The 27,029-nt window shown below is 42.0% G+C and overlaps 1 protein-coding gene across 5 annotated transcripts in view; it reads left to right on the top strand.

Moving 5' to 3' along the window:
- Window positions 1-27,029, top strand: part of ADGRL3 (adhesion G protein-coupled receptor L3) — a 509,447-nt gene that overhangs the window by 175,053 nt on the left and 307,365 nt on the right. For all 5 annotated transcript variants that reach the window (XM_082759666.1, XM_082759667.1, XM_082759662.1 and 2 more), the window contains exon 3: window positions 12,315-12,570. In XM_082759666.1, the coding sequence (XP_082615792.1) occupies window positions 12,516-12,570 (55 nt within the window). In that variant the 5' untranslated portion in view covers window positions 12,315-12,515. The remainder of the gene's footprint in view (window positions 1-12,314; window positions 12,571-27,029) is intronic.

Here is a 27,029-nt window from a genome sequence, read left to right on the forward strand (position 1 = left end):
TCAGATGATCTAGCATTTGAGTAGCGCTTTCAAAATCCTCACCTGCAGAGGATCAGAAATGTGGGCTTCTTATAGGGAAAATTTCAGGGAGTACCAAAATGCATCCCACACCACCAATTCATCTTGCATATTAAACATAGCTACATTTTGTTGTTTATAAAGTCCCTTGCAAAATATCATAAAAGGCAGGCCCATACATCAGATGAATTATCTTCCTTTACAGTTACCAGAAGTGCTTGATTTCTTCTTTGGAACCAAATATGATATTTACAATTAAATGTTTCTCCCTGACTACTGAGGCACCTTGCCTTTTCTAGGTGGAAGCACTGCATTAAGAGTAAAATCAGTAGTGGTCTTTCCTAGTTTATATGCACCACCATAAATAAAGGTGTTAGTGCACATTGTACAACTGCTATATTTAGGGTATATGGAAATGTTACTATTTGCTGGGTTTTTGGAAGTAATAGAAATTGAATAATGAAGCTCATTGCAGAGTCCTGGTGGTACTGCCATTACATTTCAGTCTGACTGTATCTGGTGGCGAATGATTTTTGCCAGATGCCTCTGAGCTACCCGTTTACATTTTCTTGATTATTTTAAGTTCAATGTGCATTTAAAAATGCAGAATGTTATAGAAGCTCATTGCCTCAGTTTGGCAACCTACAAATGAGACCACTGTTGTTGAATACAGTCTCTCCAGTCCTGCAATAATTTATCTAAACGATTAATTTCAGTATCTGTATTTCAGGGGTAGTAAAGTAGGAGTTACTTGGTGAAAAAATCATGTAGAAAGTTTCATTTCAAAGTCTTTTTCCAAAAATGAAGACCACCAAAGATAAAAGGATAAGAAAACAAACATATTTTGTGGATCATGGTGTTAACATTTTACAGCTCTGTTCATATAGGATCATAGAACAGCTTGGGTTGGAAGGGACCTTAAAGATCATCTAGTTCCAACCGCCCTGCCATGGAAAAGGATGCCACCTGCTAGATAGGTTGCTCAAAGCCCCATCCAACCTGGTCTCAGCCTTTCTTCATAGGAGAGATGCTCCAGGCCTCTGATCAACTTCATAGCCTTCCTCTGGACCTGGTCTAACAGATGAACATAGTGCTGTAAATATAAGTATTATAGAATAAAATGTACTATACCCAATACCCAAAACAACCTTCTGTGGTAAGAATTACATTCAGTTTTCCCTTGAATATTTTAGAGATGGATATTCTATAAAAGGCTATTAAGAAATGTGTTTAATTTGTGGCTTATCAAGACAGGCAGATTATAGTTTGACCAATTTCCCAACAGGTGTATTCTCTGTTTTGGTCAGTTGTTACTGATCCCCAGCTATGAGGCATGAAAATAGGGTGAACGTCTCACATTCCTCATGCTGCTGCCCAAGACACTTCTCTGAAAAAGCACGTTTGTCCTGATTGTCCTAGCAGTTAATTTCAGCAGGAAAGCACTCAAGGAATTAATTAATTTTAGCCTTTCACCCACCCAAACGTTTTATTGTTTAGACATTTTATAGTTCTCTTCAAAAAGAATACATGCTTAACTAGAGTTAGTCTCTCCTCTTTTGCAAGGACGTATGTTGCCTTTAAAAATGCCTTTTGCAAGAAGTAGAGGGCCATTCGTTTAGCAGAGCTGGCCACCACGTGGCTCTTGATAACTCCAAGGCACAATGCAAGCACAGAGACTTCAACTGGAAGTTCCTGGTGACGTTCCAACCGTCTTTAAAAGGTCTGTTTAGTTAAGATCCCTCTTGTAATTTCAGCTGGAAGTATCTGGCCTTTGTTTTACTTCAAAAGGGAAAAGAGAAGTGTATGCGATCCATAGTGTATAAATATTTTATCCATCGAGAGTTTCTGGTATAAAATGCTTCCTTTGTAGTACCAAGAGAAGCCTTGGCTTTCGGCTGTAGTGCAGTGGCCCTTTGTGGCTGTAAATCACCGTAATGTCTAGTTGTATGATGCTCCTTATTGCAGAGGAGCCAAAGGAGGTGCAGCCGGTCAGCTGGAGGTTGAGGAAGGGGCTCGGGGTGTCACTGGGGTGCATTCACACACAGGTGAGCCCTTGCTTTGTCATCGGGTGGGTTTAGCAGCAGCGCTTTGTACGTTATTGGCAATAAACTTGGCCTTCATCTTCTGGAAGGCAATAAAAGAGGGATGCTGAGGGTTGTTGTTTAATTTCTGGAAGGTCCAATGAGAGCTTTAGTATCCAGTTTACTAATTGAACTTCAGTCTTGGAGCAGGCCTCTGAACATTAGTGTTGAAGTAATAGTCTGGAGAGATCCCAAAGGATCAGCGCGCACCTTTGGAGACGGACAATGCCAAGGCAACTGCCTATTACTGGAAAAAAATAAATATTTTAATCAGAGATTGTTTTGGGTATGGTTGCTTTCATTGGGAAGGGCTGTTCCTTCAGGGATTAAAGAAGTGCTGAATATTTACTGCTTGTTATCAAAGTTAGCTGGAAATAGTCCACTTACTGGCTGAAGCTTCGTTTTCCGAGTTGTAGAATGGCACACATGGAAATCACAGCTGTTATCTCTACAACTCGATTTTCTGCTAAAGAGATGGTGTATTTTTTTTTTCTCCAATCTTTTGTTTATTGGATAATGCCAGGGAGGAAAAGGGAAGGGGGACAAAAGATGCGTTTTGCTGTGAAAATGCTGGGGACCTTTCTAAACTAGACTTTGGGTTAGATGGCGACCTCTGTTACCAAAACATAAATAATAATAAAAAAGTAACAGTGCAGAAAATGAGTACGATAATTAAATCTTTTTCTTCTCCAAAGATCAAAGAGACTGGGCTGTTGATTAATATGTAACATAAGTCATTAACATGGTAAAATGTGGGACAAAACAGCCTCTTTGTTATTACTACACAGACTTTTGTTACAGGGAACTGCAAATTCTTTTTGTTCTGATACGTGGTCTATTAGGTTTTCTATTATGCCTCTGTGTCTAGCTCACTGGAAAATACCACACCCAGAAATTTAGACACCACATTTACTCTTTTGCATGCATCTCTCTCCCTTACTATTTCTGACACAGGGCACTTCTGTGTTGCTGTCTTGCGTTCCCACTCAGGCTGTGGACTGGCTTTGCCTGGCTTGCCTGTTCTTCTTAGACTACATCGAGTGCTGTTTGTTTTTCTCCTAGCAACTGGGCTGCTCTATTGTCTTTGGGTCTAAGAGATTTATTTATTTTTCACCCTACCATGAGGTATGAATGCTTAACGTTAACCACCTGTTTTGAAAAATGAATCCAAGTTCCCTCCTTACTAGTACCAGTTTTTGAGAGTGCCCACATAAAAAAAAAAAAAAATAAATCTATATAATATATTTATATATACACATGTATATACAGTTTCTTCTACATGGCAAGGTCAGGAGTTTTTCATACATTTTACTTCTACCCAGGCTGTTTCTTAATTTGCATCATTTGGTTGAATAATATAACCCTCCTAATATTTTCCAAGCCACTTATACTTAAGTAATCACTTACACTTATCTTCAGCATAAACCTCATTGATTTTATTTCTCATTGAAAACATCAGTAGTAGCAAATATGATCCTATTGGCTTGGAGTCTATTAGAAATAAAATTATATTAAATGTCTTGTGGGGTGTGAAGAGGTTAAGTCAAGGAGAGTCGTCCGAGAAAGTCATCCCGGTGTAAACCATAAATCTGTTTTATATTTAAACTACATGTCACCCACCAGCCAAAAATAGCAATGATCATTAAAACCCAATTTGCAGCTTAACATTAATAGACATTTATTACATCATAACAGATCTGAAAGACAATTAAACTTAACTTTTTCCTAGATAACTTTCTTCTAAAAAAAAAAAAAAAAAGTGTTATTCATTTGGCTTTTCCCATTAATTTCATTTGTCAGGGATTTTTTTTATTTGATAGGGTGCACGTGCACACAGTTGTGTGCACACGTGTATAGGTGCTCTCTCGTTGTTGCTCTAATTCTTTCAACAGCAGTGTATTTTAAATGGGAAAAGCAATTAACCTTGGTTATACTGCCTGTTAATTTCCTAATCAGCACAAAAGTGAAGGAAATTAAATTTTCTTAGTGCAAAACAAGAAATATCTGTTACTATCCGTTTGAGAAAGGAATAGTAAGCAAGAGCAGAATAAAAAGGCACCGGAGACACACTTTACATACAGGAGAGAGATCGCAGCTTTGGCGCTATTTTCACTGCAATCGCTCAGGCAAGTAGTACTTTTTTCCTTTTTATTACCCCATACAGTTAGTTATATACGCACGTAGCGACGGGAGCTGGAGTCAGTCAAGGGCTGAGGAAATACAGCAATGTCAAAAGTGCTGTTTCCTATGACAAATGTGGTTTTGACCGCATTTGGTATTTCGGTTCACGCGCTGCTGTCAGGTCCTTGCTGCTGGGGGCCCCATGAAACGAGCTGTCATAGAGGCTGGGCTTCAGCTCAGCATTGCTCATCTCTCTGTAGCTGTTGGTGTCTTAAACTTTGCTGTGTAACCTTCATATCCCAGCAGAGCGACTGGGTTGTGAAGGAGTTCACTAAGAGGTGGACACGAGGCAGTCAGTCTCTTTCCCCCTTTTCCATGAAAAAGATGCTTCATTTCAAGAAGCCATCTTTAGCGTTTGCCACTTTTTTTTGAGAGCAAACATCTCTGAAAGCATGGGCACCATGGCACCATCCTACAGGAAGAAAATTAGAGGTGGGATGAAAGGGAAGTGAGAGAGAGTGGAGATACTGAAAATTATTTTTAAAGGTTACATCCAGAGACACTGAGGAGTATGTGTCCTCTGGCCCCAATACTACACTTCACTTAAAGATGTGCTATTTAAACTCTCATGGAGTCCTTTGTAATTTCTTTTGGCTAATTTGCTTCTTGGAGGCTGTCACTTCCTTGGTTTAAAGCAAGACCCTATGCAGAACGGGTGCCATCACAATTACAGCATCGATAAGACACTTGAATATATTCAACAGTGCCCGGAGGTATGGGAGAGGTGATGCCTCAAAATACAAGCAGTGATCGTGGTAGCAAAGGGAAGTTAAATTTATGCGGACCCTGGAGATAAGCTTGTCTCCATTTGCAACGCGTGCACCACATGTTTTATTTGTCACGGAAGAATTGCCCAAAGCTCTGTGACATGCAAATAAGCATTATGAGAGCATTGTCAAACCCAGGCTTTCAACATCATGAATCATTCACAGAAAAAAATTACGAGATTGATTAAAAGTCATATGAATTTTAAATCAAACAAATATGTTGAGTTGTGTTTATTTACCACTGATTTGCTGAGCCACTAAACTGCATTTCGGCCCTATTTTTCAGCTTTTCTCTGCAAGGAGAAACTAACTTGAAAACGAAGCTGAGATTTTCATTATTCCGAGGAATTGCCACATAGTGAGAGTCATGCAATGAAATCATGACTGTTGGCAATGCTCCTAGGAGTGTTTGCCTGGGTATTATTCGCCTGGTAAAGGAGATGTATGACAACCTAATACATTTGAGAAAGACGGCATATTATGTAGGTATGATAAATTTTAGAAGGATCTTAATTCCCCCTCCTCCATCCAAAAAATAAAGTTTTCAGACCACATTTGTAACAACAGTATGTTATTTTGTAGGTGATTTGTGTGTGATGAGATGGCATTGTTTCAGGTGGTCGTGAGTTTTAGGATTACGTAGCTATTTGCAAGGCATATGGGGGGCTTTCTCCTTGATGCTGGAGCAGTGGAGGGGATGACTTGCTTCTTGCAATCCATGAGCTGCTTTAGCAGGCAGTGCTTAACCACTGAGAGCAACAAAGCTTTTTGTCATCGGTTTTGGGAACACCTGCTGATCTAGGAGCAGTAAAGGAGTACAAATATTTGCGTGTTTAACCACGTGCTCAAATGATACACTCCACCTTTTGAAATGTTGTAAGCGTTACCGTATATTTGCGTACATTTAGGGACGTGGTGAATGCTGTAGGTTCCTCTTTTAAGCCTGTAATGAAGCATGTTGCAGAGGATAACCGGCAGGCACTTAAAGCAAGCACATTCAGTAGCGGTGCTATTGTGGTGGACACAATTCAGTGCAATTTTTAAAAGCTTCTGGAAAGCGTTTCTAAGACTTTTACTTTTCTCTCTGTTCCTTCCCCTCCATCTTCCAATGTGTAGGCACAAGACATGTGAGTGGTTTCACTTTTAGTTCGGTTACCATTTTCCCCTGAAATTGCTTTGATCCTGGATTGAATGGGAAAACCAACAAGCAGCTGATAGCTTAAATTCCCCCTTTGACCTTGGGGAGAGCACAAAAACCTCCCATTGCACCTATACTGAAGGGAAAAAAAAAAAAGCTATTAGATTCAGCTGGTCTGTATTCGGGTGTGCGCCTATCAAAGGCTTGATTAATCTGAAATGAATTAACTCACTTAACACTTGAGAGTTATTTTGCCGTGAATCCTGTAGTATATCTAAAGAGTTCTTTGTCACTTTGAATTACAGCCTAAACAGGTGGTTGATGAGGCTCGCTTTGAGCTGACAGCGGTGCCTTGCTGCCTCTGCGGCTCCTCTTGGGGGAGTGTAAGTGGTGCTGCAATGATATTTGAGGACGTAGAGTGAATGTGAACTTATCAGTCATTGTTGCCTGCTTTTAAAGTTTTTTAAATTACTTCTCAAAGTACTACGCTACAGTGTGAGATATAAAGGAGGAGTAAAGGGCAGAATACGCCTAGGTTTTCAAACAATAGGGATAATATTAATGAAGGCATGTGCCATTGGGGACAGAGGTGCAGGTGCTCTTGTCTCAACCCTTGCTTGGGAATGGGGACTTGGAAATATCTTGCTGTTCTGTGCATTTGGGATGTGAGTGTTGCGTAGCTTCCTTCAACGTTTGCAGGCCCAGCAGAGACATGAGGAAGAATGGGAACAGAGGCTGTGGTACAGAAAGGACGTGTAGGCACAAAGCAGGTTGAAGTGCAAGCTGGGGAGCACGCTCACCCTAAGAGGGGCCGCTGGGCTGACTGCCCCCATTCTCACAGTGCATCCATCTAACAAATGTAAACCTGAAATGAAGCGCCAAAAGCGCTGCCGCTGTTAATTCTGAGTAACCAAAACTCATTTTCGTGAACTTTGTGAGATCTCTAACTTTATCAGCATTTGCCATATAGGATGAATCTTCTCTTAAATGCAGACACAGAAAAGTTGCCAGACAATTCAGAGTTGATGTATCAGTAAGGTGTTCCCGACTTATGAAAAATGGTCATTGAAAAAATCCACTTGTAAATAGCCCCGTCCCTCTGGGGGCAACTTTGGTGGGTGGACAGGAGTGGAGGTGCTTGGGGTTTGCTGCCCCTGAAGGTGACCATAGAGCCATATCCTACGTGGGGAAAGGATCGAAAATCGGATAAAGGTGGGAAGGGCAAAACTTTTTTTTTTCTTTTGTAGTGGTGCAAAAAATTAAAAAAGAAAAAATGTTTTGCAGGCAACTTGTAACCAAATGTATCAGAGCAATAATTTTTTAGTTTAGCTCTTGGGTAATGGGAGCAGCAATGCAGGACATTCTTTTACTTGAAAGAGACTTCTTTATCTTTAAATTCCAGTGAATTTATTTACTTTTGAAGAGACTATTTTTTTTTTTCTTTTCTCTTGCTGTGGTTATTTCCCTTCTTTCTTTCCTTAGTAAAATTCTGAAAATAGTTTCTGGTATACGTTGCTCTGCAAGTAGCAAATGCTGAGATGCTGAGAATCGCATCCATGGCTCCAATTTGGCCCATCAGCTTCAAACAGTTTATTACTTCCAAACTTTTGTTCCTGTAAATAGCAGATTTAATCAGTATTTGGTTGAAACCTACTTATTTTTTTACTTAGTAAGCAACTTCTGCCAAAGAAGGAGATATGTGTAGGAATCTTTTCTATTAAGGAATATAAAGCAATCCTTGCATCAGTGATTTGTAATTTTGAGTTAGTTTTGCTAAACTCATTTTCAGGGGAGGGGAGAAAAATGTTTTGAAGTAAAACTGGGCAAGAAAAGCGATGCATTTCTGCCTGGCTTTTGCAAATCAGTGTCATTGAAAACACTGTGAAAACCCTCCTGTGGCCACACCATGACCGTCCAGAACATGCTGGGTGCCTGAGGAAGGCAGAAAGATTTTGCCAGGCAAGAAAAGGAGTGTCCAGCTTTGTGCAGGTGCAAAGGCGGTAATTAGGGGGATTTGTGACAGGTTTGGCTTGTGCTGCTCTAAATTCTGCTTTGAATTCAGACTTTGTTCACTCACTAGATAGACTGGTTTCCTTCTCTTTTTCACCCTGTCTGGATGCTGTCAGGAGGCGAGCTCAGAAAAAGCCCCAGTGTGCTGCTTCCCATCAGCTACCAAATGGGAGACTTGGGTAGATGTTGAGTTAGTGAATCCATAATACTCCTTTATGAACGAACGCCTTGACAAATACTTCATTGCACGTCTCTACCTCACAAAGCTGTGGTTTCCTTTGGCTTTCTCCTATCCTGTCAGTACCACTTTGGGTTGGATTTTGGGAACTGTCAGCATGCAAATCAGGTTTGGGTGATGCTTGGCAGCAGATCAGCCCATGATGCTGTCAGGGGCAGCCCTATAGGCAGAAAGGTCATTGACCAGAAGAACATTCTTGTAAATTAATGCGGGCTGTGTCATCTTCGTGGTTCAAATCCAAACCCCTTAGGTCAAGTGTAACCCTTAACTCTTTCACTGTGATAGTATATCCCCTTCTTGCATCAGTAAATGTAACAGAACTCTAAAGTTCATGGGTACGTGCTCTAGTTTCTCCCTTTGGCTGTACATTATGTGGAGATAATCCAAAGAAGAAGTGAATGTTGTTTTGCAGACCTTTTTTTGCGTCTCATAAATGCTTCTTGAGAGAGGTTGTGTGACCATTTAAAAAAGGTTTGCTCTACTTGTTTTCTATCTAATTGTTCTCCTGCATATTTCACGTTCATGAACGCAGTACGATTATTTGACCATAAAAAAAAAAAAAAAAGAATTTTGTAGCACTAAAATGTGTTTGGTTCATATAGCAGTGCTGAAGTTGTTAAGCAACTTCAACAGTTCTCTGTGCATGGTGTGGATTTGGTAGGTTTAAACTCGTGCACAAATCTTAAGGGTTTGAGCAAGTCTTTGTAGGAGCAGGCTTAAGGGTAAGGCCATGTCCAGCAGTGGAAACAGCCAGACAGGCTGTGTCTCTGGCTCCTTTTACTCTGTTAGGAAAGAACATGTAGGTAGGGGTATGGGGACCATACTTCTACTTTTTACCAGAGTAAAGGGTGCCTAATGAGCTAGTCCTATCACTTTTGTTTTGCACAGGAGCTCTGTGACTGGATAATGTCCCTTCTGGTAGGATGAAATGTTTATTTGCACTTCTGTCAGGTTGCAGGGCACCAGGTCCCCAGTTTAATGTTTGGACTCTGTGAAAAGCAGGTGAATCCTTTTGTTTTCTGAGTCACAGCCCATGAGACCCCAGAAGAGTTATTGAATTCAATCGTGTAGGAAAACACAGGCAGAAAAAAAATATTTTTAAGACTACCATGTAAATATTTATTGGCAATTATCCCTTCTCTGGGATAGGTATCATAAATCATTTGTGACTTCTTGAGTTTATACCCAAAAAGCTTTTATTGCACCATAATGTTATCTCTTTCTAACAGGTTCAGATTATTCCGAACTTGAATCAGCTTCTCAAATAAAAATCAGAAAACAAACCCCCACTCTTTCACTCCCTGACTGAGTTTTTTCCTTCAGGGCAGTGTACCTGAGCTCAGACAGCTTCTCACTATCTCTGCATATAGCTTCTCAAATTTTTTAGCACAAAAAGCTTCTCACTTTTAAAACTCTTTATAATGATGATGCTATAGAAAAAGCACACGTGAACAATGGCCTGTGGGGTGTTTTGATGTACGCTGCTAGCTTTCTATAATATAAATGGAAAACTTGTTCACTGTTTCAAAAATATAATTTAAAATATTCATAGGTCTTGTCTTCCTTTGGAAAATAGGCTTTAAATATGGTCAGTGGCTAGTGTCCTAGCTTGAGCAAGTTCCCATTTCTTGCTTGTCTGTAAAGAAGCCACTTGCCTGCACATTGACCTTGGGCTTTTGAGTCACCACAGTCAGAAAAAGCCTCAGAAATTAAATGCTACATTTAAATGAACAAATTGCAGGGGGAGACTGGTGAGGAGAGAAAAGCGGGAGAACAAAATTTTGGCAGAGCAAGCAGATATACTTATCAGAAAAAATGCAGCTTCCTTATAGACTTTGGTGCTGAACAATGTGGGGTTTGACTTGGTTGATCAGCAAAGATAGGAGGCAGAACAAAGGCCACTTTGTCATGCCGGAGTTACAGGAATATATCCACATCACAATGGCATGCAGCATAGTTTTTCATAGAGCTTTTTGGCTCAAACTGGGTTTTGGGTAAGAACAAAAATTGGCAAAAACAGCTTCTTTGCTTGGAGAAGAATAACTTCTGTTGATCAGAGATTTTTTTTGAGAGATTTTTAATTAGACCAGTGCTGTGAAGGCTGCAGAGTCTAGGGAGTTCAAAACAGATATGCAAAGTACTTTACAATTCCTCATATTTTATCATCATTTCAAAGTCAGCAGGGAGCTAGGTCTCAAACTGATGCCATGGCTTAACTCTGTGCAGTTGTTGTTTTATTCCTGCCAAGTTTGAGTCACTGTGGCCATCTAGCCCCTTCTTGAGAGATTAAAATGATGGGAAGCTGGAATCCTTTCTGCAATTAAATGAGTGAATGTTTCTATTCAAGCATACATTCCAATTTCCCCATGCCTTCCTGTAAGAGTGTGGGATGGACAAGAACTTCACTGTGAGGGTGACACAGCACTGGGACAGGCTGCCCAGAGAGGTTGTGGAGTCTCCTTCTCTGGAGATATCCAAAACCCACCTGGATGCCATCCTGTGCGATGTGCTCTAGGTGACCCTGTTTGGCAGGGAGGTTGGACCAGATGATCTCCAGAAGTCCCTTCCCACCTCAGCCATTCTGTGAATGAATTCTGTGATTCTGTGAGCTTGACTAGATGTGAGAGACTGAGGCACCGGCAGTAACCAGAGATGGTAGCTGCAGGGTGAGTGGTACTTCCAGGCTCTACTTGGCTTCAAAGTCTGGTCCGGATTTGGTGATTAAGAGCCACATAGGAGACCTCAAAGGAGAGGGGATAAAGAAGCTTTTAGTCATGTTATCAGCAGTCATACTCCCAAACCATGCTGCTGACCCCACTGACAGGCATCTTGGTGAGGGCCTCAACAGAAGGAGTGGAAGGTTTTAGCAGGAAGGAGTAATATGGTGCCCAGCTTCCTGGGGAAGAACTGGGTTCAGTTTCTGCCCAAGTCTTCAGGGCTGTCAGCTGTGGTAAGTTCAGCAAGGTTAAAACCGAACGCTGAAGAGGGAACCCTGGTGCTGTGAGGAGGAAGTTGTTGAGAGGCCTCCCATGCTGTGAGCAGTGCAAATGTGAGGCCGTCCATGGTACTGCCATGGCAGTACTGGCATTCAGGACACACGGCCAACGTGCATGGATAACTCCTGGCCAGTGCATCGACCTGGGTTAAAATTAGAGATTAAAGATGAAAGAGGAGTATTGTGTAGTCATCCTATCCCCTCTGCTGCGACTAATCCATCTTTTCCAACCTAAGCGACTCGATGATTTTAAGCACTTTGCACCTTTCATGTGTGCTCACGGGTATGGCCTAGACCAAAGGGTGAAGCGAACCCTGGCATCTGCAGTTTGTTGGTTTGCCTTTCAGGAGCTTGACTTTACTGCTGGGTCCTGTACCCCTGAGGGTTTTGGGTGGAAAGGAAGCAGCTGGGGTGGAAATTAATCTCTTGCAGAGAAATAGGCCCAGAGCCTCGGCACCAAATAAACCTTTTTCAGCAATGAAATTTCTCTCATTTTTTGATTTGTAAATATATAAGCATTTCCCAGAGAGCTGCAGGTTGTTTTAGAAGTCCCATGTATGTAGGTTCCAGTGCAATCCATACAGACTTGTTTTTTCCAGTCACCTTTCAAGCTTGTGGACTCGCTGGGCCCATGGCCATTATGTTCAAAACCGCTGCCTTAAGCCCTGCTCTAAGAGGCGAAGTGGAATATTAGTGATGCACAAACTGTCTCTCTTGGAGACAAGTTTTAATTCCTGTTGTACATAAAGAACATCTGAAGGGCTGGGGGGAAGATGTGTTTGCCTTTACAGCTGTTGGCAGCAGAGAAATGCAGCAAGACTTGATTGAAAACACCTATCTTAGTGTTTTACTAACTACATTTTTTTTTTTCCTTTCTCATTTCTAGGTCTCAGATTCTGGATTCTGTCTGTGGGATTTTTTTTATTACTTTTTTTTTTATTATCATTTTTGATTGGCTTTTTCCCCTTTCTCGGATGTGAGTTGAAGGCCAACAGTCGAAGTGCTGGAAGCAAGCGCAGGAGGACGCTCACCTTGTTTTGTTTGAACCCTTGTTTGCTGGGATACTTTCAAGCCCTCCTTCACAGTCATGTGGTCATCACAGCTGCTGTTCTTCACAATGCTCTTAACACCGTTAGCCCATGGTGAGTGAGAGACGGGGAAATTTGCCTGCGGGATGGGAAGAGAGAATGGAAAATAGCAAAGATTATGTCTCTATTTTTTCTGCCTAATCTGTTTTTTCCAGGATGTTGTTTTCTCTTCCCACTTCCACCCCAAGGTCTTTGAATTCCCAGGCTACGTTATGACTAATTAAGTCTTGAAACAAAGAATTCTGGTCACAGAAAGATTTCTGTTCTTGAGTTTAGCTGCTACAATAAGGCAGACTTCCTTCCTCATGCCCAAGCCTACTCTGCTGGATGTGTGTCACTGGGATTGTCTCTCCTGGCCTCTACATGGAAATGATTTTCCCTTTTGTGAATACTGTTCAATAGGGTTCATGTCCAACTCTTTAGCCACAGCTCCAGCAAGGGTGGGATCTTAATCACTGTCACGTCAGACCGTGAGAACCAAAACCAGTATAGTTGCCTTTAGCCTGGTATACCTTGTAACCCACATGGAAACGCAGTCAGTAGCTGTAGCACTGTGCTGATGCAACTAGGCAGCCTCTGAGAGCTCAGCTAAGATCATAAGGCACCACTGCTATGTTATATTAACTGCTATATTAGCTCTCACTCCAACGTCTGCCTACAGTGTCCATTTTATATATATATATATATATATATATATATATATATATATATTATTTTTTTTAAGTGGAAAAAAATGTTTATTAGCCAGGAAAAAGTTAAATATGACACGATTAATTACTTGGGATAAGACTTCAAGGCCTTGGGTTGTTTTTGTTTTGTTTGTTTGCTTTTGTTTTTAATGTGAGAAACCCAAATGTAGGCCACACAAGTAAATTTCCAGATTTCTTAAATGCTGAAGGGCTCAGGAGCTCCTGTTCTTAGGAATCGATCTCAGTAATCGATTTAGGTTCCTAAATCGTCAGAGCAGAGCTTTGGAAAATTTGGCTAGTTACTTGATGCCCAAGTGGAAGGTGAGCTCCACTGAGTATCCCATTTTAATTTCAGTTCAGTGGGAGCATGTCTGTAAACAAGATGACTCCTTGTATTTAGCCTGTGTGCCTCTGCATTGAAAATGCAAAATAAAAGGCCTTTGTGCTCAGCATCTATTGTGTGTGCTAAGACTCTAAAGTGAAGTTTTACAGCAAAGAAGGCTAAAAAAAATGAATTCTGTGTAATTGGCTGAACATATCTATTTCTAGAGCACAACCTGTCTGCTCATATCACTTATAACACCTTTGTGCACAAAGGTTATCTGTACTATCATTCTTTAAGCAAAACTCCTCACTGACTTGAAAATTAGAATGAATAATTAAACTGAGCAAGCCAACTGGGGTGGAATGGAAAGAGCTATTAGGAAAGGTGCTCTCCATTCTTTTCCAGGAAAGGTAAATGGTAAATGTTTTGTAAATCTTTATAATTAAACAATATTAACAGTTAAAGCAATTAACAATTTAAACATGCCTCTGGTGGTTCTGTTTTTAAATCAAAGTGCCCCTGTGGCTGGAAAATTCTGCGTGATAGTTGCAAGAAATGAAAATGTCAGAACTATCTTAAGAGTCATATTGTGCTACAGATGAGCAAATACCAGGGATGCAGAAACCAGGCACCTGGAAATGTTGTTACAGTTATAATCTTTATGCTTTTCTGCAAAGTTGGTATATGTGGTGGCTGCTGTGTTTTTTTGTTTTTTTTTTTTTTGTCTGTTTTGGGGTGTTTTTTTTGGTGTGTTGTTTTTGTTGTTTTTTTTTTTTTTTTTTTTTGGTAGCAGTCAATAGTAGTAAATCTGACCCTTACATGTTTTCTCATCCCTGTAAATCGCTAATAAGAGTGCAGTAGAGGCTCCTAGATGCTTTTGAGTATTGGATAGTGAAGACCTTTGGTCTGAGCACAAGGGCTTGGAGTCACATTTAGCTCTCCCTGTTTTGTTCTCTAATATTGACCAAGATGCGGTTAGCATCTCGAAACTTTGTTCTGTTGCTTTTTGTGAGGAAAGCAGGTACTGAGCATGTGTCTGGCTTTTAGGAGCGGTATGTTCTTGATCCTAAACAAAGGGAAAAAATACAATATAGCTGTGTGTCATGATAAGAGTATGGTATCAGCTAGCACTGGGCAGTCAAACCCATTCAGTGTCCCGTGGAGAACAAAGGGCATGTGCATTGGAGTTGTACTGGAGATTGCAATAAATGGTCTAATAGGGCTTCCAAGGTTTTGAAATTGGACACTGAGTATCTGATGGCTTTCGGGTACCCTCCCTCACTGCTCTTCCCCCTGGAAGCATGGACAGAAAGCCGCATGAAGCAGGTGGCAAGACGGTGTCAATGCAGAAGCTGTTCCTTCAGCTTCACCTCACATATAAAAATGATCTGTTTAAGCCCTGCTCAGTTTTTCCATTCCAGTAATCCCCTTTCGTTATACATAGAAAGCTTTTGTATTTTGTTTAAGGGGATTCGACCATTCGAGTCCCTGTGTCATGGGCTGTAAGGGCTCCTGTCCTGCAGCGATTACCTGAGTTGATACAAACTCCTTCTGCAGTCCGTGGCTCACTACATCTCATTCCCTGTTTAAGTTTACGCAGTCTCTTCATCTGCAGTGATTGTTACATAAGAGATGGATCCCATAAATTATTATCATTATTTTTTTCTTTGTTCTTTTTTTGGTGAGAGAGGCAGGACGTGGGACAGGGCTGACTCTTTATTTTTTTAGCTCCCATTTCTGGGGGTGTACTTTGTGTCTTGGGTTACGACAAGTGTTGAGTCAACAGCTTAGATGACTTCAGTGATCTGCAAGACGGAAAGTAATCCCCCAGAATACTGCCCTGCTACAGTGTCTTCTTGCTGTTGTTCTGCAGCAGTAATGACAGGCGAACAAGTCTTGAATCCTTGCAGTTTCTTGGTGATTATGTTAATCTACTGTATCCTAAGTGCAGAGGCACTGTGATGTCTGCTTTTGCCCAGACTGCTCTGAATCATAGCTCAGGAAATGCTCAAAACATGTGAAATACTTAAGATAATGGCAGATGTGAGTAGTGCATGCTTTCTTTACTGTTGCTCTTCAATGGAAAATAGCGTTGGGTGCCAGTGGAGCAGTGCAAAAGACCCCAGGAAGCTCTCCCCCTCTTTTAAGCTCCACCAAAGTCTGTAAATCCATCTGTTGAGTAAAACTAAACCAGATATACAAAATTAGAGAATTAACTGAGATAGAAAACAACAATGCCCAGGAATAAAAAATAATAATAGTAATAAAAAAACACCACCAGCAGCAACAAAAATAGCAAATAACAACAGAGCAAATGCTGTCAGTCTTTGCAAAGACGCTGCGATGGACTCTGCTTTTGCACCCTCCACCTCCTCTCTGCTCGTTCAAAGCCTTTTTCTAAAGCACCCAAAAGCCTGGGCTCCCAGAAAAGCGCTGCTTGGCTTGCATCCACCCCATGCACACCTGAGCAAACCGATCCTGTAACGTGTGGATTTCCCACAGGCGTTTTCTGGAATGAGCAGCTGTTCTCATCTTCCTCAGCCTTCTTCCCCTTGACCCCAAACAGAGCAGATTTCTCTTTACTGACTAATGACTGCTGTCAGAGTTCACCCAAAATGAAGTGGACGTGACAGGCAGCAGCTCAGCTCGTGAGCCCGAAGAGCTGTACGCTTGCTCTGTCACATTGCTTTCATGCTCGTGTGTGGCTGAGAGCTGAGCTTTCAAACTTCCAGGCTACTGGACAAAAATGATAGTAAAAATAACACGATTCAAGATGGCATGCTGCTGAGAGCAGGGCAGAAAAGATAGAATAAAATGAAATTTTGCAGGTCTTCAACCGAGTAACTTAACTTAGGTTTTGGAAGAATGCTGAAGGCCTGTTGTATCCAAGATCTTTATCATCCCATCAGATTGTTTTATTGTTCATTTTTTTATTTTTAGGGATTGTATTGTGCAAATAGTTTCACAGCAGACACCTGAAAGACGCAGTGTTTGAGGATCCAAGAATGAGGGTTTTTTTTTTGGTCACTGTAAGGCTTTAGTAGTCTGATCCAAAATAGAACAACTGCTGATTACTCCGATTGAAGCAATAACTCAAATTGGACGTTTTCTTTGGGGGATCATTGCAAATGCAATCAAATCATCAGGCACAGCTATCTGCCCATTTCCTCTGCTAAGCCCTTGTCCTGCCAATGCATTGTGAAGGGGAGCCACTAGCCTCCAGGTTCCTGCCTGAGCAAAACCCAGTGGCAGTGGTGGGGGTTTCTTCCTTCTTCCTCTGGGGTCTTCAGTGTGCTTGGGGTTATTTTTTTATGTTTTAGCACTGTATTTATTAGTGGGTTATGTACTTTATCTCCAGATGATCCGTGGGGTTAGTTAGTGATTCCTCTGATGACTTAGGCTTTTAAGTCGTCTTCTCCATATGAAACTTGATTGTGGGGGAAGGGGCAGAACCATACACTTGTCCAAAGCTCAACAAGGCTGAAGCAAAAAAAAAATTTAGGTGATAATATAACCAAATCCAAGCTTGACATTCACAAACCAGTAGTTCTCTAATACTAGTTTTTGCTGTTACAGCATGGATAGGCAAGACAAGAGTCATCTGATCGTAGAGCAAGGTGCAGGTGTAGCAAAGCTTTCAAGATGGGGCTGAACTCATATGTTTGCAGAGTAGAAAATGAAATTTGAAGTCCTCTCAAATCACTGCAGCAGCAAGAAAGAGAGCCTCATCTGGTCTACGGCCATGCCTCTCTACACTTCTGCAGCATCTTCCCAATATTTCTGGGAGATGACGGTGGTGAGGTACGGCTGTGCCTTTGTGAGAAGGTGGTCCTGGAAGGTTAAGCTGATCTCTCTAGGCATTAGCAGGTCGAGATGCCGAGCCAGTTTCTGTGGGAACAGTGGAAATATTTATTACTGAATAGCACTGGCAGTTGCCTGGTGACAATGATTCTGTTAAGGCGAGCAGCATTATCTTTCTTGGGGGAATATATGATGCTAGCAAGCTGGTCCTCAGTGACAGAGTGCCGTTTAATGTGAGCTGAACATTTGCCTCACTACTATTTTAATACAGTGAAAATGCTGTCACTGCTTAAAATACATACTATGTTTCTTTTATACTTGTACAATGCTCTTCATATAGTCAAAATGAAATACAAGAGACATGTTTTATTAGTTGTGAAATAGCCAAGCTGACTTCCAGGCTTCTGCCTAACTTCATTGTTCTAAAAGATTAATCATCCTTGAAATATTTATAATATTTGCTATTCTTGGCAATTTGTATTACCTGCAGCAGTGCCACCTTTCCAGCAGCAGAACAAGTGATCAAGGAAGGCTTTCCCTGATAAAAGAGGGCGGTTGTTCTGTGTATATACTACAGTGCTTTCATTAGTAGGAGTGTACTAAAATCAGGAGTATTAAGTTCTCCATCTGATGACTGACCAATCTATAAGCTGATAGAGGGTGAAATTCAACCTTGCAGAGACTCCATGCACCACTTAATTCTCACTTAAACCATTAAGCTTGAGCAGAGGTCTGTGTGCACACCCACTTCGCTCATTTCTAAATTTCACACTAAATAAAGAAGGAGATTTTAACCTGATAATGGTTGGTTTGTGTGTGTGTTGGTTTTGTTTATTTTTTTCATTTTTTTTCCAGTGTTTGGCAAGTGCTCATAGCATCTTCCTACATTACGGAAGGAAACAGGATCTTTTTCCATTTTCACTTGCCATGTGCAGTGTTATGTGCTTCTGCTTTCCATGCAGCCCATAGCCATCAGCACAGCTGTAGTTGCCATGAAGCTGAAGCTGTAGGGTTGGAGCTACAGAAGCAGAGTAGTGACTAGGGCCCAAATTAATGTATGGAAATTATCCTTTCTTGTAGCCTTCTGAATATCGGTGGCATGGAGCAGCAGGACGTGCTCATTTCTTCGTGGGCTCCAGCAACAGGAAGAGTTCTTGCTCTCGTAGCAATAGGAAGTGGGAAATTGTATTGTCCTGCAGGCCTGTAACCTCTGGTGCTGGTTGCATTTGTAACCGTTTCCTGACAAGGCTGGTGCCTGATCTCTAGTGACCAGCTCTGTGCACTCTGATTTTTGTAGTGTTAATTGAGCTATAAGATGTGACAGCATGTGAATTACAGTGTAGTAATTCACGCCCAGCACATTCAGGCACAAAGATGAAGGCCAAATGGCCTCTGTGCAGCTAAGTGTGAATTATTGTACCATAATTTAATTCCCATTATATTTTACTGGGATTATAAGGCTGTTTTTGTTAGTGAACTTCTTAAAGAAAAGTTACCTTTCAAAGCAGTATTGAAAAGTACAACACAGATCTTGTCACCAAGCAGGATAAGGAGTTTTGGGAGGAGAGGGAAGAAGTTTTGCTGAATCTTGGCATCTGTAGGCGTTTAGGTGTGTTTGTGTGGTTATTAGCCCTAGGAAATGAATGGGTGTTGTGGTGCAGACGTCTGCCATCTAAAAACTGACCTAACATGAGCTATTCATTTCATTTCAGGTGCCAAGCAGCTGCTAAGTAGTATGGCTGGGTTTATTTGTTCCTGGCCTGGTCTGGTTTGATCTGGAAACTTTAGCTCCCAACCAGTCTCTTGAGCCATCTAATCTCTCTTCAGTTCAGACTATGCAAATGTGCACATCAGAAACTCATTACTGCTGGCAGATTTGGTTTGGGTCCTAGCAAGTGATGAGTGAGTAGAGGATGTGTTGTCTACGGGAGGGTGAAAAAGCACTGGAGAAACAAGGCTGATGGGATTAATTGCTGAAGGGTAGCTGGGCTAAAGCTGTCCTATCAATGAACTGTTTTCAATGATATGATGAAAGAGCTCCAGCGTACTTTGGACATCGATTGGTTAGATGGCAGGATCTCTGGGGAAGTGCCTGGATGTTTCTTTCTCTCGTGATTCAGGTGAACGTTGCATTTTTTCATCCACGCTGGTCCTGGTGTGAAATCCCTGGATAGCAGGCACCATTGCCTAGTCCTGTCCTTTGAGTACTCCTCGTCCTGCCTAAACGCAACATAAATATGCAATAGCTATTAAAAGTGGACTCTTCCAAGAGAGTTATTCTCTGAATCAGTTTTACTCATAATCCCAGAAACTTGTAGCTGATTAGGATATTAGTGGGGCTAGGACTGTTTCACTCTTGGTGGATATTTGGGTTTTAGGAACATTATAGTGTCCCAGTGAAAAAAAAAAAAAAAAAAAAAAAAGTAATATACTATGTAAGCCATAACTGCCTGTGATATAATTAGTATGGATTGAGTTTAGATATAAACATTATCTGTAATTAAAAAAAAACAATAGCAACAACTGATTTTTCACAGTTTAATACATCAGACTGGTATTTTTATACAACTTTGGGGAGTTAATAATCCCAAGTAACCAGCACTAAAAAAAATGCAGTGTGTCCAAGTTGACTGTTAAGGATACCGGCATCCCTTAGCCAACAAGCAGTGGTAGCATGTAGCACCAGGAGTGTTTTCTCATCTGTGGCTACCTCTGGACGTGAGAGGACGGCTTGCCTCCTGTCCTCTGGGATACTCCAAACAGACTGGTGCCACGATTAAGTAGGGTTAGTGCTGTGGAGAGAGAGAAAGAGGAATAGGAACAGGCAGCTTCCCTTTCCCCATACCATACTCATACTGAGTAGTAGGAATTGCCTACTTGGTTTGCTTTCACCTATTGCATTATTGCCTGAGTGGGAAAATGGAAATCTATGTGGCTTGTTGCTAGTTCTTTCTGCTAATACTTTGCTAATATTAAGCTTCCTGATAAAGCTTTTATACGGTGAAGATGTCAGGAAGCTACCCCAGGGGATGGAGGGAGCCTGCTGTTCTGGGCTGCGTGCAGGGTTTTGATGGATGAGGCTGTGCCAGAAGGCTGTATCTTCTCCCTGATGCTTGGGGAGGTGCAGGACTTGAAGACAGCTTCACAGCCAAGGTAGCTGCACAGTGCTGGGGCACAGCCACCTTTCCAGCAGCGCAGGAAGGGAGCCACGGCTAGGATTTGAAAGGGCCGAAAGCTTGCATCTGTAACACATCTTTTCTGGAAGCGAATACTCCCACAGATGGGATGTCATTCCTGTTTCTCTTCCTAATAACTTCAGCTAAGCTTAAGCCACGGGAGTTGGAGAGGGGGGAAAAAAATTACTTCTCAGGGTTATCTGGCCCTGGTTCTTTCATCCTTAAAGGCTGGGCACAGTGAGGTACTTTAAGCTGAAATGAGAAGAGAGTTGAGAATGGGGGGATGAATGATGGCCACCTTCATTCTCTTACCGCTTCCTCAGCTGCTGCTAACCTGCTCCCCCGGGATCGGGGCAAACCTGCTGTTCTCCTGTTAAAAAGAGCACCCTTGGCCCAGCACTAATAGCAAGCAGAAGCTCTTTACTGCAAATGAAACTGCTGATTCCCTAGAAGAAATCTTTAACATCCATTTTATCAACTCTGCAGTCATGTTAAGTGAATCCCAGAGCCATCTGATGTTTATTACTCTAGGGCACATTCGCTGTTGTTCAGTCGGTTCCTTAGCGATCACAATTTCTTGAATTGGTTATGTTGTTTGATAATGCGGTTTCATTTGAATCTGGAAGAGGTTTCCTGCTGCTCAACGAGCAACTCATCTGGGAAAGGCACTCTGGAAGGGGAAGAAATTAAAAGTGTGTCAGGGAATTTAGATGCTTTCCCTCGCTTGGAATTTCCATGATTTCCAGGAAATCGTTTGGTGCCAGGCAGCTGCCTGAATTACCCTCCCCGTGCCTGGCAGGACCATCTATGTCCCCTTGTGAATCTGCTCCAGGCCCGGGGATGCTCAAAAGGTTTTCAGCCAGCCCCACACAGATGTTGCAGTCTGCCCATCCTAGAGCTTTAGGTGGGCTTTAGGAGCTCGGTCCAAATTGTTTGATGTTTTTAGATTTCTGGAACATGAAGCCATAAATAAATGGTGTATTAATACAGAGTTTTTTAGGGCTTGATCCAGATACCATGCAAGTTAGGCGTTCTGTATAAATGTACTTCAAATCTGGTCTGCTCAGCCCAGAGGGCTGGGGAAAAGCTGGAGTGTAATGTGGGAGAGATCATACCTTGGGTTTGTGTTTGCAAAAGCTTCTCCCAAATTTTAGTGCTCTCAGTGAGCTGAGCAGGTCGTGGGCTCTTCACCTGCCCCAAGAACTGCAGCACTGCACGCAGTCCTTGTTCTCAGGGGATGCTGTGCCCCTCTAAGCTCTTCTAGGAACAATTAGCAGTCATCAGTGCTGCTGATTTAAATGATTTTTTTTCCTTCTTCTCTCGGTGGCTTTTGTTGCTCAAAGACCTGTCTCCAATTTTTAATTCACAGTGTTTTAGTTTTATTACTGAAATGCTGGAGGCTGCAATAAGGGTTGATTTAGTATCAAGAGAGCAGAATCGCATGTAATGCTCCACTCTCTGTGAGGTTGGAGGGGAAATATGTGTGCTGGTTTACAAGCAAGGACATCAGACTGCCTAGGCTCGCTGCATCACATTGGAGTTTGGGAGCTGGGATCCTTTGGCATTCGGGGTGCAGATGAACAAACCCACATGGCAGTGGTTTCCCTGCTGTCAGGGATATTAAATATTACTCTGGGGGTGGTGCTCCACAAAGGCAGTGGTAATCGTGCCAGGTTACCTACCATGCACGTCTCAGAAATGTGGCATTTCCCTTTTGCTACGTGTCTGCTCCCCCGCTGGAGGGGAGAAGTCAGTAGTGGTGTTGACAGGCGGGCCTGTGAGGACCCCCTCTTACTCCTCCAGCAGAGGCATGGCTGTTCCCTGTGAGACAGATTGATGGCCAAATCCTATTTCTCACTTAATATCTTCCCAGAGCTGCTGCTCACGTCTGTGCTGTGTAATTTGTAGCATGTTTTAGGGAAGAATGCCTCCTTGTAACCTCCGTAGGAAAATCCACGTCACTGAATTATTTTTTTTGTGTATGTTATGTATGTGTGTATTTGTGCTCATATATGATTTTCATACCATATATACAAATAACCCTACAGAGAGGTGATCTATCTGAACTTGGAATAACGCAAGGGACTCTGAACAAGCCTTCGTTTCATTGGCGTGACTTGAAATGTGGCCTGGCATTGCGTTTTGTAGTTTTATAGGCATACGCAATTAAAAATCTTACTATTAGATATTCCTCTGGGGGAATTCTGAGGCCTAAGAAATCTAATAATGTTTGGTTGTTTTCCTTAATTTGATTGAGGAAAAATAAATAAATAAACAGGCCTGTTGATCGGAAGCCAAATACGTAATGAATTCGTATCATCAGCAGACACCTCAGAGTCTCCAAGCCCCGCTGATAAAAGGGCTTGGATGTTGTGTGTTACCGTGTCAGACAGCCATCAAAAAATAAAGTTTTTCCATAACTTCGTGCTGTCTGACAAAACGGGTCTGGCTGTAAATTGTGTGAGGTGCCGAGCACTTAGTTCTGAGAGGATTTTGGCACGCGCTTCGGGTTTCTACCTCTCCAGACACCAAGCAGTCACCACGAGGAGCTGCAGGCGTCTTTTTGCATCCTGACAGCCACAGTCCTCATTTCAGAAAGTGTGTCTGAATTCACGGGAGCCGTAGATTAAAGGGGTGGGAAAGAGTAAGATGGAGGGGATGAAGAACAAAATGGATGGACCTGTATTATGCTCTGTTCCGTGTCCTTGGGGAGCTGATGTAAAGCTGGAGGCAGGAATCCTGTTGTGCAGAAACCCGGATGATTTAGGCTGCCTTGCTGTACGCCGTGATTTGTGGCGCTAGTGCCAAAAACTTCATAGCAGTCTTCAGGGGGCAGGAGCAGTCTGTTTTGATGCCGGGCTTGATATGGATTGATGTTGTGTGTCCTGTGCTCTGTCCGCCCCAGTAATGCTGGATTGTCTCCCATCCACATATATAATATCTGAGCTCTTCCTGCCTTTCTCTCCTCGCTACGGCATTGAATTGCGGTCTTTCTCCTCTAACTAGCCAGCAGATCTCACAAAGCATAGTAACTTAATTATTTAGGGTCTGTACTGATTAGCCTTACGTCTTGAGGCTATGCAGACTTGCAGCCCTGGAACATCTGGTGCGACCCTGTTTCTCGAGGCCCTGTTCCTTATACAAATACAGCCTCTTTCTTTGGGGATGGTAAATATATGACAGATGTGAAATTCTCCAGCTCTTGGGGGAGTGCTGACATGTTGAACTTCATTATCCCTCTTTGGCCAGTTGGCAAAATGCAATCAAGAATAACTTTTGAGGAGGGATGGCGTATCCAATATCACTCTGGAACGTTATTGTAGGGAAAAGCTTAAACAGGAACAAGCTTAGGGCACAAGAAAGTTGATACAAGGAGATGGGATCAGTCTAGCTAGCACTCATAAAAATACAATGCATTAGAAAGGGTAAACTTTGAAGTCAATGGGAGCTACAGACCTCTATGAAAGCTAGACTCGCAGCTAGGGTAGATGCCAAGACCGTTTCGGTACACTTCCCCACAGCTTGCGAGTTTGAGGGTTTGCACTGGGATATGGTGATCTGAAAATCTCACAGAGGTGGTAATTGCAAAGCTGTCAGATGTTCCTTGCTTTTTATAAATATATTCATTGGTGGTTTTGGAGTAATAATGCCTAAACTGCTACAGCTTTACGTAGGAAGCGAAACACACGCACGAGACGTATAGAGCTGAGACACGTCGTCTGGAAGGGCTGGTATTACTAGCCGGAGCTGTGCTGAAGTGTTACAGCACACGTATTCTTTCTGGGGAAGTGTGGGGGAATATTTGTTTAGAAAGCTAAATAGGTGGCTTTGACAACCTAAAAAATCTATTTTGACGCAGCGTTTGCTGTGATGGCTCAGGTGATTCGCAAATCCCCCAGCTCTCTGCGGGTGTTTTCCTCTCCTGGTCAGTCTCTTCATCCAAAATGCGTTTCCTGAGGTAACCCACCTCCTCTCTGCAGGTCAAAAGAGGAGGTGTCAAACGGGATGCCATCAATACAGGGAGAAGTTTAATTTGAAAGAAATTTTGGGAGTTAAATTTCTGTGCCAACTACCCCAGGCCCCAAAATGAAATTTTGCATGGGGTGTCACGCAAATGAAGCATTTTGCTAAAAGCTTAAACACGGTCTCACATCTATGGCAAATCTTTTGGACTTGACTCTTTAAGATAAGCTGTGAGAAACAAAGCTCATGTATGCAGGCACTGCAAGCTCTTCCAGTTCTGAGCAGAGAGGTTGATCGAGTTCTGCTTTTATGAGGTCATTAGACTATAGAGTTCAAAGCAAAATTTGGGAGAAAACCATGCAAAGAAAGCAAATAAACTATAAATGCTATGTATTTCATGCCAGTAAAACGATTCTCTTGTGTTGCAGAGGGAGCAAAGAACTTCTCTCATTATAAAGGCCCTTGAAAGTTGATTAGAATTTTTTAAGTTTTTTGTTTTCCCTCCTTCACCTCCATTCCTTTCCTACTTCCAAGACAAGGAACGGAGACCCGCCCCTCCCCCTTAAAATACCAAACCGAGAAGATCATCTGGTCTGCTGAAAATTGTGACTGTTCCTCAGAGACAGTCTCCAGGGTAACTTTGTTTGCGAGGTCCTCAAGGGGATGCTGCCCTTCAGGCTTTGTTCTGGGAAACAAAGCTTTTGCCTTTTTGCCCTCAAATACATTGCATTATAATGCTTTGAATACATTTGAGGACTCATTTGAACCCTGCAGAATGCACCAGACTGTCATGCCAGAGTGGGGCAGGATTAAATAGGTGTCAACAGGATGTCTAGCAAATGTGACCGCTTATCTATGAAAATAGGCATTCACTGAGGCGAGCTATTGGCTCGAATAGGGAGGTATCTGGTTTAAACGCACACTCTTTGTTTCGGGAGCTGTGTTCTTCCGAACAATCCCTTTCTTCGTGTTGTTCCTTGCTGCGTATTAACTGATGGCCCGTTAACTAATTGACTCCCTTTCTAATTCAGAGCTGTAGTAAATAGTTTATTACATCAGCAGCCCCAGCTGAAATTCTGGGCACAGCACAAGCAATGCATCCCTTTAGCAAGAAGAAAGGGACGTAGGAAACCATCTTATTTTTTCTATGGCAGCTTCAGTGCAGATCATACATTGGTATCAGGGAGACTCTTCTCTTCACGTAACTGTATTCTATGCAGAAAGACCTGAAATGTTAGAGAACTTAAGAAAAGTTTCCTGAACTTCTGGGAAGTAGTCTGAAGAGGTTCTCCTGGTGTTCTGTAGGGGAGATATTAAACAAGCTTTCTCATTTTGAAAACATAGTTTGTTCCATGGGCAGAGGAAGTAATGGAGACTGATTTCTTGTTTTGAATTGTTTTCCTCACTGGATCTGTCTCCACTGCTCACTTCCATGGAAGTTACAGAAATCAAATTATTGATGCCTTCTGTCGTTTTGCCCACCTGGGATCCAAATGGACACCAGAATGAAAAAGATCAGGGGGACACTGACCAATAGGGATGGTCTGCAGGCTCGTATTAGCTTCAGTATCCTCAAAGGAGGAGCCAAAACAAGTTAAAAATGAAACAAAACCAAAAATAAGCAAAACCAAACCCTCATTCTTTCTGCCTGCTGCTTCCTTGCATGGCTGGCATCTGCTGGCCCAGCACCTTCATCCCTCTCTGCATTATAAGGCTGAGGAACCCTATAGGGGTCACAGTACTCCGTAGCCTTGAATATCAAGGAAGCCTTAAGGGAAACACGGGCTGTCTGTCAGTGTAAGCGTGCAGTTTCACATCTAGCAATGTAGACGCCATTCACAGTCCTATTCCTTCACATGAAAACTGCAGCAAAAGTTGTATAGAATAAGCTGATTGTATATAATCTGTCAACAACACTCATAGCTAAGCGGAAAGAGGATGCTCGTAGAGGTGGGGGTCTGTGTGAGGCAAATGCTCCAACACCGATGAAGCTATGCGACAGTGCTGTTGAAATGAAACCCTATAGGGTACTATTACACATAGAGCTTCATTTTCCCAAAGCTTCTGGACTTGACACCAGTTTCCTTAATTTGACACCTCTTTGTTCAAACAGAATATCAAAATGGCACTTAAATTACACTCTGAGTGAAGAGCTTAATAATAACCATGCAGTGTAATGTGTTTAAATTAAAGCACAGTGTTGTTTCAGTCTGGGGTTTCAGATTTAACTTTCAAATGCTTTTCATCTCCGTATTGCAAATTTGACAGATGCCTTTTATTGGTAGTAGGTTGTAAAGACTATTTTCATTTACCTGACCTAAAGGACACAGAGTTTATTTGCGTTTGGGCGGGCGTTTGCAGCATAGTGAATTAGCAGTAAACTGATACTTTAGTTCTTGTGTTTTGCAAAAAACTAATTCCTCCCAGGCTTTGAATTTATTAGTTTTTTTTGTTTGTTTTTTTTTTTTTTTGTTTTTTTTTTTTAAATACCATAATGTGTTTATACAAAGCATCTTTTTTTTTTGACAGAGAAGTCCTATTTTCTGTTCAGGAGATCAC

This window comes from Aythya marila (assembly GCF_965140915.1).
Source record: "Aythya marila genome assembly, chromosome: 4".
NCBI classification, from domain to species: domain Eukaryota; kingdom Metazoa; phylum Chordata; class Aves; order Anseriformes; family Anatidae; genus Aythya; species Aythya marila.